At 41.9% G+C, this 22004-nt stretch overlaps 1 protein-coding gene across 1 annotated transcript in view; it reads right to left on the bottom strand.

Moving 5' to 3' along the window:
• LOC122421285 (zinc finger protein 629-like) overlaps nt 1-22004 on the bottom strand; it is a 43706-nt gene that overhangs the window by 15969 nt on the left and 5733 nt on the right. Inside the window, exons 5-6 of the mRNA XM_043437151.1 lie at nt 21706-21801; nt 7065-8254 (exon numbers count right to left, since the gene is read on the bottom strand). Coding sequence (XP_043293086.1) covers nt 7065-8254; nt 21706-21801 — 1286 coding nt within the window. The remainder of the gene's footprint in view (nt 1-7064; nt 8255-21705; nt 21802-22004) is intronic.

Here is a 22004-nt window from a genome sequence, read left to right on the forward strand (position 1 = left end):
CTCTTGAGAGTCCCTTGGACTGCAAGGATATCCAACCATTCCATCCTGAAGGAGATCAGTCCTGGGTGTTCACTGGAAGGACTGATGCTGAAGCTGAAACTCCAGTACTTCGGCCACCTCATGCGAAGAGTTGACTTATTGGGAAAGACCCTGATGCTGGGAGGGATTGGGGGCAGGAGGAGAAGGGGACGACAGAGGATGAGATGGCTGGATGGCATCACCGACTCGATGGGCATGAGTTTGAGTAAACTCCAGGAGTTGGTGATGGACAGGGAGGCTTGGCATGTTGTGATTCATGGGGTCACAAAGAGTCGGACACGACTGAGCGACTGAACTGAACTGAACTGAACTGATGAAAACTGGATATTTATATTGTTGTTCAGTCTCTAAGTCATGTCTGACTCTTTGCGACCCCATGGACTACAGCATGCCAGGCCTCCCTGTCCTTCACTATCTCCCAGAGTTTGCTCAGACTCATGTCCATTGTGTTGATGATGCCATCCAACCATCTCATCCTCTGCTGCCTCCTTCTCCTGCCCTCAATCTTTCCCAGCATCAGGGTCTTTTCCAATGAGTTGGCTCTTCTCATTAGGTGGCCAAAGTACTGGTGCTTCAGCATCAGTCCTTCCAATGATTATTCAGAGTTGATTTCCTTTAGGATTAACTGGTTTGATCTCCTTGCTGTCCAAGGGACTCCCAAGAGTCTTCTCCAGAACCATACTTGGAAAGCATCAATTCTTCGGTGCCCAGCCTTCTTTTTGTCCAACTCTCACATCTGTACATGACTACTGGAAAAACCATAGCTTTCACTATACAGACCTTTGTCGGCAAAGTGATGTCTCACCTTTTTAATGCGCTATCTAGGTTTATCATTGGAGCCGAAAATGGCAACCCACACTAGTATTCTTGCCTGGGGAATTCCTTGGACAGTGGAGCGTGGCAGGCTACAGTTCTTGGGGTCGCAGAGCCAGACACTACTGAGAAACTAACACAAAACACAGGTTTATCATAGCTTTTCTTCCAAAGAGCAAGCTTCATTTAATTTCATGACTGCAGTCACTGTCCAGGGATTTTGGAGCCCAAGAAAATAAAATCTGCCACTGTTTCCATTTTGTCCTCATCTATTTGCCATGAGCTCTTGCCTGAAAAATCCCATGGATGGAGGAGCCTGGTAGGCTGTAGTCCATGGGGTCGCTAAGAGTCAGACCTGACTGAGTGACTTCACTTTCACTTTTCACTTTCATGCATTGTAGAAGGAAATGGCAACCCACTCCAGTGTTCTTGCCTGGAGAATCCCAGGGGTGGGGGAACCTGGTGGGCTGCCATCTATGGGGTCGCACAGAGTCGGACAGGACTGAAGCGACTTAGCAGCGGCATTTGCCATGAAGTGATAGGACTGGATGCCATGATTTTAGTTTTTTGAACATTGAGTTTTAAGCCATATTTTTCGCTCTCCTCTTTCACCTTCATCAAGAGGATATTTATACTACTGAGTGAGCTGAAATTATCTGTAGTAAGTAGGAGTGATCAAAAAAATCATGATCTTTAATTAAATTTTAAGAGGATCAGAGAAGACCTAGCTCCACTGAGCATGTTTAAGGTGATAATGAGAGTGAATTTCCTGGTGGTCCAGTGGTTAGGATGCCACACTCACTGTCAAAGAGCTCAGGTTCAGTCCCTGGTCAGGGAGCTAATATCCTGCAAGCTGTGTGGTGTGGCCAAAACAAAAAACAAAAAATGACAATGTAATACAAAAATGAAGCTGTCTTCCTTTACCCTCCTTGAGTATTAGGTTCAAAGTGATAATAATTGATAAAAATTATTCTGCACAATTAGAGTATTAGGGCTAACTGAGACTAACTCAGACTGAGGATTTGTCTCAGGGATGTGAGAGTTGGACTGCGAAGAAAGCTGAGCGCTGAAAAATTTATGCTTTTGAACTGTGGTGTTGGAGAAGACTCATGAGAGTCCCTTGGACTGCAAGGAGATCCAACCAGTCCATCCTAAGGGAGATCAGTCCTGGGTGTTCATTGGAAGGACTGATGCTGAAGCTGAAACTCCAGTACTTTGGCCACCTCATGCGAAGAGTTGACTTATTGGAAGAGACCCTGATGCTGGGAGGGATTGGGGGCAGGAGGAGAAGGGGACGACAGAGGATGAGATGGCTGGATGGCATCACCGACTCGATGGGCATGGGTTTGGGTAGACTCCGGGAGTTGGTGATGGACAGGAAGGCCTGGCATGCTGCAATTCATGGGGTCACAAAGAGTCAGACATGACTAAGCAACTGGACTAACTAACTAATTCTGCACAATTAGAGTATTAGGGCTAACTGAGACTAACTCAGACTAAGGATTTGTTTCAGTGAAAAGAGCAGGACTAAGTTAGAGACTTTCTACAGGATCCAATATTACAGACATGCAAAACTCCTAACCCCCAATACTTTAACTACCTACAATAATCTCCTAAACTTAACTTCTTGCTGATGTATTTTTGCAAACATTAATGACAAGTAGGAGGGAAAATGTTTCATGGTCAAATTACTTTGTGACATGCTAGAATATACAGGTTGAATTCTGGGGTCTGTTGTGGTGTATTTCTGTACTTTTTATTCTACTCCACTGACCTATTTGTCTATCCTTAGACAAATACCACAGTCTTTATTGGTTTATCATAGCTCTATAGCAAGTCTTGAAATCAGAAGTTCTCCAATTTGTTCTTTTTCAATACTGATTTTGGTTGTTCTAGGTCTTTGGATTTCTCTATAAATTTTAGAATGCTTTTATCAATTTAAAATTTAAAAAAACATTCTGATATTTTGACTAGGACAGCATTGAATCTATAGGTAAATTTGGGGAAATTTTATTAAAGACATTGAATTTTCCAATTCATAGCCATTGTATTGCCATCAATTTAGATCTTTTCTAGGGAACTCTCTGGTGGTCCAGCAGTTAGGACTCAGCACTTTCATTGCCAGGGCCCAGGTTCAATCCCTGATTGGGGAACTGAGATCTCACAAGTTATGCAGTGGGGCAAAAAAAAGAAAAAAAAAAAAATCTTGACTAACTTCCCTCGGCAATGTTTTGCAGTTTTCCATATAAAGATCTTTCATATCTTTTACTAAACTTATTCCTAAGTATGACTATATCTTGCCCTGGTTTTCTGGCTATCATGGGAGTGAACACCTTTCATACCATACATTCAAACTGCAATAAGAGTTGAAATTCTGTGATTGTTTTAACAACCTCTTTCCCACCTCCCACTACATCCTCGTGCTAAATGTGTGTCAATGATTAGATTCATTAGCTGTTTTAAAGACTCTTCAAACGAGAAGTAGACAGGGTATAAATGAATGAACACAGTGATATTCCAGCAGGTCAGATAACTCTTGTTTATTTATAAAACATATCCCATTCTGTCAAATACAGATAAGAAAGGTGCAACTAGAAGACATTGAGGATTGATAATATATTTTCACTTGTAATATTTTAGTTATTTAAATTCTAGAAATTCCATGTGAATTGTCTTGTGTTGTATTCCAAGAACCCCTTGCTATCCAAGTCTATTTGGTTTCCAAGTTCAAATACTAAGGAATACTGTATTAACTAAATTGATTTGATTTCCAAGTTTCAAAAAGTGAGTAGCAAGTTTAAAGATTTTTTAGAAAAGTTTTGTTCCAAAATTCAGATTGTGACAAGTATTTATTTCCTTTCAATAGATTACTAGATTTAGCTTGCTAATTTTTTTTTTTCCCCCTTCGGCCCCTTTTTTTTTTTTTCGGCCCCTAGCTTGCTAATTTTTAACGTTGTATATTTTCATAACTGATTTTGGGCATATTATCTTTTTATGTCCTTCCAGCAAGTTTTATCATTAGGGTTGTGACAGAGTCATAAAATCAGATAACTTGCTACCTCAGTCTGTGTCCTGGAAGAGTTCCTAACACATTTCACAGTTTCGTCTGTAAATATATATATGTCTTTGGTGTAGCTGACATTTATTTGTTTAATTTTTTACTTTACCTCATGGTTTTCAGGATCTTAGTTCCCTCATCAGAGATCAAGCCTGGACTCCCAGCAGTGGCAGCGTGGAGTCCTAACCACTGGATTGCCATGGAATTCCCCTGACATTTATTTTTTTGGTTTAAAAAATGTTCCTTTTGGGGAGAATCTATTAAAGATTTTATACTTCTCTAGTCAAGTCTGATATCAAGTCAATCCAATTTCTTTCTAAAAATCATACACTTTGTCCAGATTTTCGGATATATTCTAAAAAACATCTATAGTACTTTTAAGTTTGAGATAAAATTCATATACTGTATATATTTACCCTTTTAAAGTATAGAGTGGTTTTTAGTATATACACTGCCAATCCCAGAATATTTTAATCACCCAAAAAGATAATGTCCTTTTACATTTATTTTTTTTTCCTTTTACATTTAAATAGGGAGTAAGTATGAAAACATTAGTCACTCAGTTGTGTCCAATTCTTTTGCGAACCCATGGACTGTAGCCTACCATGCTCCTCTGCCCATGGGATTCTTCAGGCAAGAATACTGGAGTTGCCATTCCCTTCTCCAGGGGATCTTCCCGACCCAGGGATCGAACCTGGGTCTCCCGCAATGTAGACAGATCCTTTACTGAGAGTCATTTCCATTTCTCATTCATGGCACTGTTCATTTGTCACTTGTATTCCCTGACCTGAATCAGTGGTTTGTCTACTTTCAATCAGATACATTTTCTATTTTAAATGGTTTACTTTTGTCATTTATTTGATAACCAACAATGCCTTTCTCTGCCCATATTTTAGATATACTTTTGCTTGTTTTAGCTCTTTGGGTTCTGTATTCATTTTAATGATCTTTCTAGTACTTTAATGTATGCATGCATACTGAGTTATAAAACTTCCAATACAATTTTGCCTGCCACTCACAGGTTTTTCAATTGTATTCTTATATTCATTCACATTTAAATAATGTGTATTCTAAGGATTTAGTTCCTTAACCCATGTTAATCAAGAGGGTTACTAAATTAATATTCAGATATTTATATTTGTTGGCTATCATTTTGTTACTGTGTCACTCATTCTGGTCAAATAATGTGCCCTGTATATTTTCTACTTTTTGGGGAATAATTAGGAAAAATATCCTTATCTCTTCCTACTTATTTGACAGTTATGCTTTCACCAACCCATCATTATATCCATAGGGTTTCAAATAGGTATTAATCTTTGTGCAGTATAAAAATGAAGTCTGAATGTAGACTACCCACAAAAACTTTTTTTCCCTTTTAAAATTTCAAGCCAAATAATGGGGATAGGATAAACTTTCTTATGTTCATTACACTCATTTCTCTCTCTCTTTTAAAAAATATCTGTTTATTTATTTAGCTGTACCAGGTCTTCATTGCAGCCTGTGAGATCTTCAGTTGCAGTGTGGGAACTCTTAGATGCAGCATTTGGGATCCAGTTCCCCAACCAGGGATCAAACCCAGGCCTCCTGCATTGGGAGCACACAGTCTTATCCACTAGACAATCAGGGAAGTCTCTCATTTGTCTTTTTTCATTATGAATTCTTTGACTTAGATAAAGGTAAACAAATGGTTAAAATCCTTTCCACAAATAATTGTTGTTTAAGTCACTCAGTTTTGTCCAACTCTTTGTGACCCTATGGACTGTAGCCTGCCAGGCTCCTCTGGGATTCCAGAGAATCCATGGGATTCTCCAGGCAAGAATAATGGAGTGGGTTGCCATTTTCTTCTCCAGGGGATCTTCCTGACCCATGGATTGAACCTGAGTCTCCTGCATTGGCAGGCGGATTCTTTATCCTGATCCACCAGGAAAGCCCTCCACAAATAGTAATTATGAAAATGAGTATAAAAATAATAATAATGATAATGAACAACTTTTACTAGATATTTGCCACATGATAGGAAAAGTTCTGAATATTTATTAATTCATTGAATCATCACAACAAACCAACACATACAGCATGATTATATTTATTAATACATAAAAAAGAAAATGTCACTAACATATATAAGTAAAAAGTTAAAAAAATCTGGAAAGATAAATAATATTGATAATGGTGGTTAATTACCTTTCTCATATGAGACTGGGGTTAGGCTTGGTGAAAGGAATAAGACAGTTTACAAGGACAAAATGTAGATAATTTCACCAACTAAAGTAGATGTTTTAAAAGGAAAAAGCCAAAACATCCAAACATAAACTTTGGGTCATATTAATAAAGGAAGATTTTATAACCAAAAACAATTAGATGCAACCGTAACATGAATAATAAGGTCATTTAAAAATGTCATTAAATATATCAATAAAAATAATAAAAATCTCTATATACTGAAATAGCAATCATATTTTTGACTATATTATAAAAGCAGGTAAAGGTACAACATATGTACCATGACTACATTTTCTTTAAAAACAAAGTCTGGTAGGATTTGCTCTACCAACTGAGAGTCATTATCTATATATAGATGGCATGACTACAATTAATCCTGGCTTTTTTAGGTTCTAGTTTTCTGATATTGTTTTCTAGTAAGAAAATATAAATGTGTGAAATGAAACAAAAGGACTAAAACTTACTTCAAGAACAAGATTATAATTAATTCTACAAGGAATTAAAAAATACAAAGTCACACAGTTTAAACAGTGTGATACTGGTGTAAGCACAAACATATAGATCAGAGAATAGCCTTAAGACTCAAGCAAATATAAACAATAATATAATATATCACCAAGAAGTTAGAACAAAACAGTAGGAAAGGATAAAACTGTTGAAGTGACATTAATACAAGATGGAGTGGGGGAGGAGAGGGGTAGAGACAAGCATATATCAATTTAGAATCCAAATTCCTAACTTAGAGTAAAATATATTTGGATTAAATATATTTTAAGAAATATATTTTTTATATATTTTAAGAAATATATTTTTAAAATGTATTTATTTTCTATAAAATAAACAAAAAATAGTGAAAGAGGGTAACTATCAAACCTTAATTTTCTCTTTGTTTAAAAGATCAGGAAGGTGAGAAGAGCTTTAACTTTTATTATTCATCAGTATGAATTCCCTGATGACGAATGAGATCTGAGCCACTGCTAAATGCCTTTCCACATTCCTTACAGTTATAGGGCTTTTCACCACTATGAATTCTGAGATGTCGGGTAAGGTTGGAGCATTTATTAAAGGCCTTCCCACATTCATTACATTCATATGGTTTTTCATCTGTATGAATTCTTTGATGTTGAAAAAGCTGTGAGTTCTGAGTAAAGGCCTTCCCACATTCAAGACATTCAAAAGGTTTCTCACCAGCATGAATTCTCTGATGTTGACGAAGTTGTGAGCTCTGAGTAAAAGCCTTCCCACATTCCTTACAATCATAGGGTTTCTCTCCTGTGTGAATTCTCTGATGATTAGTAAGAGCTGAGCCACTACTAAAGGCCTTGCCACATTCTTTGCACTCATATGGTTTCTCACCTGTATGAATTCTCTGATGTTGTACAAGCTTTGAGCTCTGAGTAAAAGCTTTGCCACATTCCTTGCATTCATAGGGTTTCTCACCTGTATGAATTCTCACATGCTGAAAAAGTTGTGAGCTCTTAGTAAAGGCTTTTCTACACACTTTACATTCGTAGGGTTTTTCACCAGTGTGAATTCTCTGATGGTCAATAAGATTTGAGCAATAACTAAAGGCCTTCCCACATTCCTTACATTCATAGGGTTTCTTACCCGTATGAATTCTCTGATGCTGAGAAAGGTATGAGCTACAGCTGAAGGCCTTTCCACATTCTTTACATTCAAAGGGTTTTTCACCTGTATGAATTTTCAGATGTCGAGTAACATGTGAGCCACAGCTAAAGAATTTCCCACACTCTTTACATTCGTAAGATTTTTCGCCAATATGAATTCTCTGGTGTTGAAGAAATTGTGAATTCTGACTAAAGACCTTTCCACATTTCTTACATTCATAGGGTTTCTCTTCATTGTTAATTTGATGTAAAGTAAAGAATGTCTGTTGAATAAATGAGGGCATGTACTCATGAGTGAGTATTTCTTGGCTGAAATGCCCATTTTGATGTCCCAGTTGTTTTTCAAAGTGACTTCTATATTCCAAAACATCTCTGAAGCTGGAATATTCAAAGCCTTGTTTTCTAAGTCCCATCATCTCCCTCTGGCATGATTCTATTTCATAAACTTCCTTCTTTAGTGATAATAACTTGGTTTCACACATTGATTCCAGAGCTGAAAGAAAATAAAAGGTAAATATTCTTCTCCCACCTCATTTGTGAAAAGGTAAACTTCTATAAGAGAAATGGAAAAATTAAAGTAAAAACAATTATGTGGTAGTAAATGACATAGAATTCTCAAGTATATCTGTTGCATCTGAAAAATGGACAAGAAATACACAAAAATTAATGAGATGTAAAGCAGGAAGCAGCAGGCAGAATCTATGGAAATAGAAAACCACAATGATTCTCAAATATTGATGTGGACCAGAGTCATTTGGAAAAGTTGATAAATATATAATGCTTCGGCATAAAAGATGACTAGTAGTATATACATCTATATGAGCTTATATGTATATGTAAGAAACAAAGTATATCATCATACGATATGTATTATACAAAGTGGCTATTTTTTTTTTACATCCATTAAAGGTCTCCTAAGAGGAATAAAAGCATAGATTTTTATAAATAAAAGGAAAGATTCTTGGGCTCTCTGGTATAATAAAGTATAAATTTGATTTTTGTCCCTAGTTCATAACAAAGAGCTTCAAAAACCCTTTGTATTTACTGAGAGATAGCAGTGTTTTCACTGTGCTAATGAGGTGACTCATGGTGGGTCCCCAGATTTAGGATGGGGACTGTTCACTAGAAAGACCCAACATATGATGAGAGGGCTGGGATTTTCAGCTACTTGACCCCTGAGAAAGAGAGGGAGGCCAGAGATTGAGTGGCTGATGCCCTAATCAATTATGCCAATTAATTATGCTTAAATATAATTATGTAATTAAGCTCCAATTGAAGAAGGAATTCATAGGGCCTGGACTCCATCTCAGGCCTGTCCGTGCTGGCCGTGCTCGGCTGCCTCTCCAGCGGACTCTGAACTCTCTGCTTAGTGCCTGTGGGGACGACAATGGAAGGATAAGACCCCCTCCAGACAGGGGAATCTTGAAGATCACATCCAGGCTACTCATTGCCTAAGAGGAAGCATACCGTAATCACCCCTGTCTCCGGACAGGTCATAAACTTTTTTTCGTATCTATCAGGATGTAATCACAGGCTTATCGATTATTAACTGGTTGGAATGTAACTGCGGGCTTATTGACTATTGACTGTTTGGACACGTACACATGGGGTAGGTGGTGGGTTTAGACACGTACACATGGGGTAGGTGGTGGGTTTAGTCTGGACACGTACGCATGGGGTATAAAAGATTTTCACAAATGCTGGACGGGGTCCTTGGCTAAGAGGAGACTCTGCCTTGGGCCCGCCGGCGTAATAAACTGCACTCCACTATCTGCATTGTCCTTCTGAGTGAGTCTGTTTCCCAGAAAGCGTGGCTATAACATTTGGTGCATGGGCCGGGAAACTCTTCACTTTGTGGAGACAGGTCTCATTTGAGGCCACCCCGAGGCTTTGTGGCTTGAATCTCCTAGAGGGGGGAAGGCGCCTCGCCCCTCTGGAAGGATTCAGCCTTTCAAAGCCCGGTTTCTTCGCTTTGGCAGGTAGTGGATGGCAGCAGGGGAACTGAGCGCTCAGGTGAGGAGGAGCCCAACCAGCAGGGTGGAAGAGGGGGCCTGATCACCCGCCCTGGGAGGGACTAGAAGGAGCGGGGACCCACAGGAGCCTGGAATAGGCAGGTGGCGATTGCTTGGTACAGGTTGACGAGCCTGCTAGGGTTTAGGAAGGAAATTTGTGAAGGACATTTAGGAGGTGTGTCCACACCGTCTTGGGGAAAATTATTACCAAGCGATCACCAGGGGATTTTTAGGATAGGAAACTGGTCCTTGTATGCTCGTATTCTGCCCTCCCCCAGGAGGTGTCCCGTCTGCTATGAAATTCTTGACCCCCGCCCTGGGAATTGTTAGGCTAGAAGGAGGGGGAAACAGAAGTGAGTATGAATTGGCTTTTCCGGAGATGGCCTGGGACATGAGATATTTAACCCATCTGTGTTTTCATCCGCACCTGATCAAGCCCACCAAGGCAGAATGGACTCTAAGGGAGAAACAGTCTCGGACCATGTGATGTTCTGGTTCAGCTGTGCTGACCAGCAGGTGAAGACACGCTGATCCCCCTTCTCCCTCTGGGATGTGGCAGGTAAGGCTCTTCTCACCCCAATTAGGAAGGAGGCAGAATGGCAATTTAAGTGTCACTGAGTGGAAATATCAGAAGTACATAGGGTACTGAGAACTTCGTAGACAGAACGAAAAGAAAAAGTAGAAGAAGGTCTGAGAAGGTAAGCAAGATGGGGGAAAGTGAATCTAAGGCAACTGTATCGGAGTGTATGATTAAAAATTTAAAGAAGGGATTAGGAGGAGACTATGGGGTGAAGATGAAGCCTAACTGCCTCCACATACTCTGTGAGGTCGAATGGACCCCTATGGGAGCAGGATGGCCACCAGAGAACACCGTGAACTTAAAAATAGTGGAAGCAATCTATACAGTACTCACAGGAGAGCCAGGACACCTGGATCAATATCCATCTATTGACTCATGGCTAGGGTTAGCTTGAGACCCTCCTACTTGGACAAGGTTCTGTATCCAGAAGGGAAAGGGAAAAATATTAAGGGCACAAAAATTGACTGATGATAAAAAAGGAAATTCTACAGGATTTGGATGGGGATGACCTGACCCCTCTCCCATACTGGATAATGACACGCCTGCCTCCCAGTGCTTCACCAGGACCGGAGGCCTCCTTAATGCCCGATCCAGGGCCAGGTGAAGTTTCTGCAACAGCCGCTACTCCTCCGCCAGCTTTCCCGGAGTTCGTAGAGCCGCTGTTTGGGCAGGCTCCGATCCCGGTGACAGAAGCCTCTGGCCAACACTTCCAGGATCCGGCTCCACCCGAACCGCCCAAGCTATACCCGCCTCTCCCGGTGAGTACTGACAAGAGGGGGAGGGAGACGTTGGAATTAAGCAGAGACCGCGCTCTGCCAGAGAGACGGAGGGAATGAAAGAGAACAGACAAGAGACTTACGGTGCAAGCTGCTGCTCTGGGAAAGTCTAACTTGGGCCCTCCAGAAAACCTCATCTGCCCCAGGGACAGGACAGTCCTTCAGCCGGTCCCAAGGGAGGCCCTGGGCCCGTTACAGCCAAACCAGTGTGCCCGGTGCCGAGCTTTTGGCCACTGGAAGAATGAATGCCCTAAGGCAAGGAAGGAAGAGGAAGCTCCCGCAGTTGTGGAGCTTGCTGACTTGGAAATTAACTAGGGCTGCTAGGGCTGAGATATCAGGTCCCTGAGAGCCCATGGTGACCTTAAAAGTGGGGGACCAAAACATTGACTTCATGGTGGATACAGGAGCAGAACTGTCGGTAGTAACAAAACCTGTGGCACCTCTGTCCAAAAAGACTGCCGCTGTTACTGGGGTATCCGGAGAAGAGATGACTAAATCGTTTTGCCAGCCCAGAAAATGTCAGATGGGGGGGGCACCAAGTGACATTCCTAAGTGCCCAGTACCCCTGTTGGGAGGAGACTTGCTCTCCAAACTAGGAGCACAGGTGACTTTCTCCCCTGAGGAGAGGCCCACCTTCTGGACGGACTCTATGACTTATTTGCCCTCTCTCTCAATACCACCCCAAGATGAGTGGAGGTTGCATGAGCCTCTGAAGGCAGAACCGGGTGGGCCGGAAGAGCATGAGAGAGCTAACTCAATTATTCCCTGAGGTCTGGGTGGAAGACAACCCCCCCTCCCCCCAGGCTGGCTGAACATCATGCCCCAGTGATAATGGAACTCAAACCAGGCACCATCCCGGTTAGAGGGCGCCGGTACCCGCTACGGATGGAGCCTGAACCGGCATATTGCCCCACATCAATAGATTGAAACAAGCAGGCATTCTAGTAGAGTGCCAGTCGGCTTGGAATACGCCAATCCTGTCAGTCAACAGGGAAGGAGGACAGGACTATAGGCCTGTACAAGATCTCAGGCTAGTCAACCAGGCTACTGTGACTTTACACCCCACTGTTCCAAACCCCTATACCTTGCTTAGCCTCCTCCCGCTGAGGACTAAAGTTTACCCTTGCCTAGATCTCAAGGATGCCTTCTTCTGCATACACCTCGCCCCAGCATCACAGCCCATCATTGCCTTTGAATGGGAAGATCCAGTCGGGAGCACCAGATAATAAAGGCTAACTCCACAGCCATCTTTGGGGAAGCCTTGGCTTCTGATCTGGACTCATTCCATCCAGAAGAGTATGGATATCAGCTCCTACAATACGGGGATGACCTGCTGCTGGCTGCCTGAGACCAACGAAAAATGCTGGAAAGGGACAAATGCACTGCTCCAGCTGTTGATGGAAGCAGGTTACCAGGTGTTGAAAAAGAAGGCACAATCTACAAAGAGGAGGTAAGATATCTGGGGTTTGTTTTAAAGAAGGGCTCAAGGTTCCAGACCCTAATTGGGTCCTATATACTGATGGCACTAGCCTGATAAAACAAGGACAACAGCTGTTGGGTTAGCCAGAGCAGAAGGGGCCATCAAGACTGAAAAGAGATGGTAGGAATTGCCAAGTGACAAATTATTGGTACCGGAGGAGCTGGCACACACTCTGGTAAGCCAAACACACCAAGCGACCCACCTAGGCCATGCTGCCTGCTCACAGGTTAATGCTGCCTCTCGGGTATTCAGACAAAATCCTCTGGGTATTCAGCTGAAAGGCACACTGCCCCTTGAACACCTGGGAGTGGACTTCACTGAAATGAAACCTCACCGACACTACCGTTACCTGCTAGTCATGGTATGTGCATTCTTGAGATAGGTAAAAGCTTTTCCTACCTGGACTGAAAGAGCATCAGAAGTAGCCCGGTGCCTGCTTAGGGAAATGGTTCCCAGATTTGGATTTCCTACCAGCATTGGATCAGGCAATGGCCCGGCTTTTGCAGCTGATTTAGTACAACAAGTAAGCAAAACTTTAAACATCAAATGGAAACTGCACACTGCATATAGGCCCAGAGTTCTGAGATGGTGGAATGAACCAACTGGACACTTAAAGAGACTCTCCAAGTGGATCAGAGAAACTGACTGCTCCTGAGTGGACTTGCTTCCGATGGCTCTGCTCAGACTCAAGATGACCCCACAGTCCCAAGGCTATTCTCCATACGAAATTGTGTATGGGAGGCCTCCTCCCATAATAAAACAGGTGTCAACAAATTTGCCTCAGGTAAGGGGGGACAGGATTTCACAGCAGATGGAACTGGGTAAGGTAATAAATCGGGTAACTAAGTTTGTACAAGAAAGGGTGCCGTTCCCCCTTGGGGAACAGATTCATGAGTTTACACTTGGTGACCAAGTATGGGTCAAAGATTGGGAACATGATTTGCTAGCCTTTGGTGAAAGGGCCCTTATGTTATTCTAACTACCCCTACTGCAGTTAAAGTTGCAGTCATTGCCCCTTGGATCCATCACACCAGAGCAAAGAAGGCATACAACACTGACCCGGAAGACGCTGAGTGGACCACCCAGAAGGACCCCACCGACCCACGGGGAACCAAGATCATTCTGAAGAGGAAGAAGAGAACGAGATCCCGGACGAGCCCTCTACAGGATGGAGCTGGGTAAATGACTCCTGCTGCTCGGCCTCATCAACGCAATTCTGAACCTGACCAGTGTTCCTGCACAGGACAACGTCTTCATCTCGTGGGCACATTCTTACGCGAACTTCCACAACTCCTCCAACTGTTGGGTATGTGGGGCCATGCCCCTGTCAGTAATGGACGGACTCCCCTGGTGGGTATCGCCACTCTGTTATGGGGACTTTATACCACTGTGTTCCTTCTTAGAGCAACAGAAAGGAACTTTTCTCTCTCTCACCAACCATAACCTTTCTTTGCTCTCCTGGTGTAAGAAGAAGCCATCAATGGGCCAGGGACATAGGGTTACATTTAACATGAACACCAGCCTTATGGAGATAACAAAGGCTTATACCTCATATACGAAAATTAAAGAGGAAAAGGGCTCCCTTAACAAAAGGGGGACAGGCCTCCCGGTACCTTGAGCAATACTACCAGGTCTGGGATGAATATTTCTGGATGACTCCTGAGAAAGGACAGTTGATTACCCCTGCTACTATTTGCTGGGAACAAAAAGAACAGAAAGTTGGGTTTGGAGACCACCCCCTAGACCCAAAAGAATTAAAATATATGGGTTATTTGCCCCCTGAACAATGTAAACAAATCTTGGAAGTTACCTATCACCCCAATCAGTCTGTTCAGTGGCCCGGTTCCAACAGGAAATATAATCCTGGAATCCGCTGGGTAGCCCCCAATGGGACCCAGTGGCTCTGTGGACTTAACTTATGGCCATGGTTACCAGTTGGCTGGGTGGGGCGTTGCACATTAGGATTTGCTTTCGCCCATGGCAGTATTAAGCCTGGCCTGCACCAGCCTCCAGTAAACCTGCCTTATCTGCATGCAAGATGAACACGATCTGTGTTCTAATGGTATGACTATCTTGCTGCCTTGTTTGTACCCTCTGTAGGAACAACAGATATCATGGTTAAGGTAGAGGCCTTAACTAATTTCACTAAACAAGCCCTCTTAGACAGTACAAAAGCCATTCAAGCTTTGAATGAAGAACAAATTCAGATGAGGAAGGCAGTAATTCAAAATAGGATGGCATTAGACATACTCACAGCAGCCCAAGGAGGGACTTGTGCCGTAATTAAAGTTGAATGTTGTGTGTACATCCCTGACCTGTCTGGAAATGTATCTACTGCCTTGAAGGATATGCAAAATCAAGCGAAAGCCATGTCTAATGAAAATATTCCCTTTTGGACTTCAGTTCTCTCCTGGGTAAAGGGAGACTGGTGGAAAACCATTGTAACTGTTGTTATAGTAATCTTAATCATACTGCTCTGTGGGCCCTGCTTCCTACAATGTCTTGTGAATTTTGTAACCCAGAGGTTGATAGCATTCTGTCATGTGGGTGACAGGAGGGCTAAGGTACAATATATCTCAATGAGTGATGCTCCTTATGGAAACTAAGAGCATCAAGAGCGGGGAATGAAGAAGGAATTCATAGGGCCTGGACTCCATCTCAGGCCTGTCCGTGCTGGCCGTGCTCGGCTGCCTCTCCAGCGGACTCTGAACTCTCTGCTTAGTGCCTGTGGGGACGACAATGGAAGGATAAGACCCCCTCCAGACAGGGGAATCTTGAAGATCACATCCAGGCTACTCATTGCCTAAGAGGAAGCATACAGTAATCACCCCTGTCTCCGGACAGGTCATAAACTTTTTTTCGTATCTATCAGGATGTAATCACAGGCTTATGGATTATTAACTGGTTGGAATGTAACTGCGGGCTTATTGACTATTGACTGTTTGGACACGTACACATGGGGTAGGTGGTGGGTTTAGACACGTACACATGGGGTAGGTGGTGGGTTAGGACACGTACGCATGGGGTATAAAAGATTTTCACAAATGCTGGACGGGGTCCTTGGCTAAGAGGAGACTCTGCCTTGGGCCCGCCGTTGTAATAAACTGCACTCCACTATCTGCATTGTCCTTCTGAGTGAGTCTGTTTCCTGGAAAGCGTGGCTATAACACAGTAAAAACTCAACACCAAAGTTCAGTGGAGTTTTCTGGTTGGTGCTTCACAGGGAGAGGGTATGGAACCTCTGCATCCAAAGCCTACCAACTCATCTGATATCCTTTATAGTAAAACTCCAATTGTAAGTATAGCACTTCCCTGAGTCTTCTGAACTGTTTTACCAAATTATTGAGCCTGCAGGGGGGTATGGAAATACCTGAATTTATAGTCAGTTGGTCAGAAGTTTGAGTGGGACTCGCAGCTGGGGTCAGGAGTGGGAGCAGTCTTGTGGAAGGCTGGCTATTAACCTGTGGGGCTTAGGCTGACTCTGGGTTGTTGGGAGTCAGAAGTAAACTGCAGTTTACCCAGCTGGGGATAAAGAAGAATAAGGTCCATAATAAAGGACATATTGGATGTGAGGACATATTGAAAGTGATCAGAGAGTTAGCCACATGGGGGACTAGCCTGAGATAAGCCTAAAGTGAATGTATGCTCAGTCACTCAGATGTGTCCAACTCTTTTTGATCCCATGGGCTGTAGCCCACCAGGCTCCTCTGTCCATGGGATTTCCCAGGCAAGAATGCTGGAGTGGGTTGCCATTCCCTCATCCAGGGGATCTTCATGACCCAGAGATCTAATCTGTGTCTCCTGAATACACCGGCATTGGCAAGTGGATTCTTTACCACTGTGGACTGGGGAAGCCCAAAGTCTAAGGTACTGAACTAATTTGATGTGAGTAGCAGATAGGGAAGACTCAGAAAATGTTATGTGCTGGAGATTCAGTGAAAATACTGTTTGCCTTAGAATTTTGTGATGCTGATCCTGGGACAAGAGAGAGATTTGCTCATGTACTAATACCACCACAGTGACTGGGAGGGGAGGCCACTGAAGTTTAAGGCATACAGAGAGAGAAAAAAGACACAGTGCAACAGCACAACAAACAATAAACAAAATGAAAAGACAACCTACAGAATAGGAGAAAATATTTGCAAATGATGCAACTGAAAATGGCTTATTTCTAAAATATACAAATAGTTCATACAGCTCAATATCAAACAATCAAAAAACCAATCAAACAATGGGCAAATCTAAATAGATATTTCTCCAAAGAAGACATTCAGATGGCCAATAGATATATGAAAAGGTGCTCAACCTAATCACCAGGGAAATGCAAATCAAAACCACAATAAGATACCACCTCACACCTGTCAGAATGGCCATCATCCAAAAATTTACAAATAATAAATGCTAGAGAGGGTATGGAAAAAAAAATCCTTATACACTATTGGTGGGAATATAAATTGGCGCTGTCACTATGGAGAATAGTATGGTAGTTCCTTAAAGAACTAAAAATAGAGTTATTAATACCATATGATCCACCAATCTCACTCCTAAGCATACATTAAGAAAAGATGAAAACCATAATTCAAAAAGATACATACATCCCAATGTTCACAGCAGTACTATTTACAACAGCCAAGACATGGAAGCAACCTAAACAGCCACAGACAGATGAATGGATAAAGGTGATATACACACATACACACCCACACACACTGGAATATTACTCAACCATAAAAAGAAATGATGCCATCTGCAACAACATGGATAGACTAGATATTATCATACTAAGAAAATCACACAGAGAAAGACAAATACTGTTATGATATCACTTGTATGTGGAATCTAAAAAAAAATTATACAAATGAAGTTATTTACAAAACAGAAAGACTCATATATCTAGAAAACAAACTTATGGTTACCATAGGGGAAAAGTCAAAGGGGAAAAAGTCAGAGAGATAAATTAGGATTTGGGGAATAGCAGATAGACACTATTATATATAAAATAAACAAGTTCCCACCATATAGCACAGGGAACTATATTTAATATCTTACAATAAACCATAATGAAAATGAATCTGAAAAAAATATGTGTGTATATATACATACATATGTGTATAACTGAATCACTTTGCTGTACACCAGAAACGAACACAACATTGTAAATCACCTATAGTTCAATTTAAAAAAAATTCTCAAGAGTTTCACATGAGGATTATAAATAATAATAAGACACAGTGCAAGATACTGCCATGGAAGGACGACAGGAGTCAGAAGCAGACTAACGAGAGCTGAGTCCCCAAACTGACAGTTACTCACAACAGGTTCCAAGGCAATTATTTAACCTTTCTAGTCCCCATTTCTTCATCTGTAAAAGGGAGCTAATCCTTAATTTGTGATTACTACAAGGATGAGGAAAAGTATAGTAAATGTTGTTGAATAAAGTGTTCAGTATATGACAGCTGATGGATATTTTACGCAAATTGAACAGTTTGAAGACATCAAAATAGACTCGATTAGAGTATCTCAAGCCAGAAACAGGGAATTCATTTCAGTATATTCTTTCCTCCTACCTTCATAGGATCTTTCAGCAACTTTCATCCAGTTAACCTCCTCAGTAATTTTTTTTATCACCACTGCCAATGCCCTCTTTCAAACCAGAAAGAGTTTAACTCAGAGTAGTCTCTAACTCAGACCACTCAAGTAGACTCCTAACCCAGATCCCCACCAAGTTCTCATACTCTCTAACCTATTCAAGCACCAAAATGACATTTGGCCCAGGCTTCCACTGCTCAAAATCCAGCAAAGACTGAATAATGTAGTTCCTACTTGTCTCTCCAATCTCAACTCACACTCTGCTTTTGCTTGCTCCTGGGGGCAACAACACTGACTTCGTTCCATTCCTCAAACACACCAATTCTTCCCCTCTCAGAAGGGCCTGCACAGGGGTTCTCCACTTTGCCTGGAGTTTTCTTCTCTATGAACATATCTAAGACCAGACTTCCCTGGTGGTCTAGTGGTTAAGAATCTGCCTGCCAATGCAGGGAACATGGGTTCTATCCCTGGTCTGGGAAGATCCCAAAAGCCAAGGAGCAACTAAGCCTGTGTGCCACAACTACTGAAGCTGGTGCACCCTAAAACTCATGCTCTGTGACAAGAGAAACCACCGCAAAGAGAATCCTGCTCACCACAGTTAGCGAGTAGCCCCCACTCACCACAACTAAAGAAAGCAGTAATGAAGACCCAGCACAGCCATAAATAAATAAGTAAAATTAAATAGTAAGTCCTAGCAGTGAGCCTGTAATTCTGAAATAGTGATGACCACAAATGATATTTCAGTATGTCTACAATAACAGTAAAATGATATGAAAATATCTGTGATTTCCATTCATGTCAAAGTCACAGAAACTACTAACACTATCATGGTTTGCTGCATACATAATAACAGGAAGACATGCTAAATTGCAATTACAGATTACTAGATGTAAAGATGCATTTTTTTTTCTTTTCATCCAAGTTCATGAGTTCCCACAATTCTATCCAAAGGAATCCAAAATTATCAACCACTGAGTTAGAGGGATCCTTTAAAAACATGAAGTCACTCCTCTGTTCAAATCACCTCACTCAGAATGGAATGGCTTTACATCCCAGAGGAGCCTGGCAGGCAGTCGAGAGTGTTGCAGAGTCAGACATGACTGAACGACTGAGCACAAAATAGAATTCAAAGCCCACACCAAGGCCTATAAGACCTCAAGTTATCCGCAGATACACCCTCCCTCCCACTAGCAGCGAGCACACAAACACACATGCATCCTGCTACCTTGCTGATCTCCTTTCACATAATTCCCTCTTGGCTCATTCTGTTCCAATCACAAAGAGAGGAGCCAAAAAACTCCTAACTCAGGAACTTCGTTCTTCCTGACTTTTGCCTGAATCTCTTCTACCAGACATCTATGTTATTTGTTCCCTCACTTCCTTCCTCATCAGAAGGACCTTTCAGGACTTTCCTGGTGGTTCTGTGGCTAAGACTCTATGCTCCCAATGCAGGGGGCCCAGTCAGGGAAGTAGATCCCACATGCTGCAACTAAGAGTTTCCACACCACAACCAGAAGATGCCACAACAAAGATCGAAGATCCCACGTACTGCGACTAAGGCCCAGCACAGCCAAATAAACACATGAAAGTAAGAAAGAGATTTATTAAAGAAAAATAATAATTCTAAAAAGGCCTTCTCTACCTTCCTTCATAGCATTTATCATCTGACATATACATATATATATGATATATACTTTTTCTCTCGCATCCCCTAGAATATAAGCTCCAGGACAGCAGAATTTTAAATGCTTTGTTCAATATTATAATCACAGCATCTGAACCAAAGCTTAGTATATAGAACTATTATGTAAGTATTCTTTTGGTTCGCCTACTTTATACCGAATCTCTTCTTCTCTGCCCCGTTCGTTCCCAATTTAGGCAAAGACCTTTTTGTTTTTCCCAGCATCGTCTCTTTAGACAGTGACTGTAATCACTTGCAAGGCTCCAACTGCTATTTCAGTATAGATTAAATCTATTTCTGAATATTTAGCTCCTGACTTTCTGCTAAGCTCCCCACCGTCTGATTCTTTTACCAGGCACTACTTTGTGAAAGTTATTTTATGGATATATTTTATCACTACTTTTTAAAAAGTTTAATGTTTTTTTTTTTTTTGAAATAGAGTTGACTTACAATGTTGTGCCGATCTCTGCTATACAGCCAAGTGACTCAATTACATACATACATTGTTTCTTTTCCATCAGATTTCCCATAGATTTTCTTTCCCACTATGGTTTATCACAGGATAAGGACTATATTCCCTGTGCTATACAGAAGGACCTTGTTGTTTATCTGTCCTATATGTAATATTAACGGTTTACAGCTGGTAATCCCAAATTCCCAGTCCTTCCCTCCCCCACCTTCCTACCTCTTGGCAACCACGAGTCTGTTTTCTATATCTTGTGGGTCCATTTCTGTTTTGTAGAGAGGTTCATTTATTTAGCACTACTTTTTGACCCCAAGTTTTTCACAGTTGACACAATTAGAAAAATGCATCACATGGCAGACTCCTTTGCACAAATTAGGAAATAAAAAATAATGGATAAAGGAAAAATGCACAACAAACAAAAGAAAAAATCAGTCATTGGTGGGCAGCTATAATGAAGACTAGGACTTGGAGCTGGGGCAGGTACGTGCAGACATGCACAAACGTGCACACACACACACAGGTATACTATTTTGGGAATGGTAACAGAAAACATTTAGTTGAGTCTAAGAGGAAGAAAACCTAGCAAGGAACTGAATCTAAAATATAGGTAGAAGAACTTCCCTGACGGTCCAGCAGTTAAGAATCCACCTGCCAAAATAGGGGACATGGGTTCAATCACGGGTCCAGGAAGATCCTACATGTTGAGGGACAACTAAGCCCGTGCCATGCTCCATCACCATCGAGCCTGTGCTCAAGAGCCCAGGAATTGCAACTACTGAGCCCATGAGCTGCAACTACTGAGGCCCATGCACCTAGAGTCCATGCTCCCAACAAAAGAACCCACACAATGGGAATCCTGTGCACTACAAAGAAGAGAAAGCCTGCACGCAGCAGTGAAGACCCAGCACAGCCAAAATAATAAATAAATTAATTAAAAATTTAAAATACAGGTAGGGACTTCCCTGGAGGTCCAGTGGTTAAGAAAACACGCTTCCATGGCAGGGGGCATGGGATCAAACCCTGGTCAGGGATTAAGATTCCTCATGCCACGTGGCACAGCCCAAAAATAGGAAACAAAAAAAGTACGGGTAAAAGAGTTTTCTTTGCAGGGGATATGAAGGGCACTTTCTACGTGAAATTAAGAAGGGTATTGGACAAAGAGTAGCAGAAAGAGCAGTAAGTGAGGAAAGGAATGGAACAGGTCATTCGTAAACTCATGCTCAAAGGAGTTAGTTTTTCCCACAGGCCTACTGCTTTGATGGGAGCTTCCAAGATCACATCTCAAGGGTGCTGTTTCTTCATGAATCAGCTGAGTTATTACCTACAGTGCCCTGCCTTGGTCCAGTCATTTCTCACTCACCTGAGCACAGGCCTCTTGTCAGCTCTCTGCCAATCATCCATGGCTCTTTCCCTTGTTCCAATAAGGAGATAACTTGAGGTTTGGGGATGTAAAGTCCTGCTCACAAGAAAAGACATGGAACATGGTTAGGCTGTGGGTAAATCAGACCCGAATGTAATACCCAGTCCCTTGAAGATCAAGGAAGAGATGCTACTATGGGAACAGTCAAACAAAGAAGAGGCTCAGCCATAGCCAACTGGGAGCTGCCCATTTCCCACTCTTCCTTTCTATTTCAGTTCAAACCATTTATTTGAGAACAG

The sequence above is a fragment of the Cervus canadensis genome, chromosome 18, assembly GCF_019320065.1.
Source record: "Cervus canadensis isolate Bull #8, Minnesota chromosome 18, ASM1932006v1, whole genome shotgun sequence".
Lineage (NCBI taxonomy): Eukaryota > Metazoa > Chordata > Mammalia > Artiodactyla > Cervidae > Cervus > Cervus canadensis.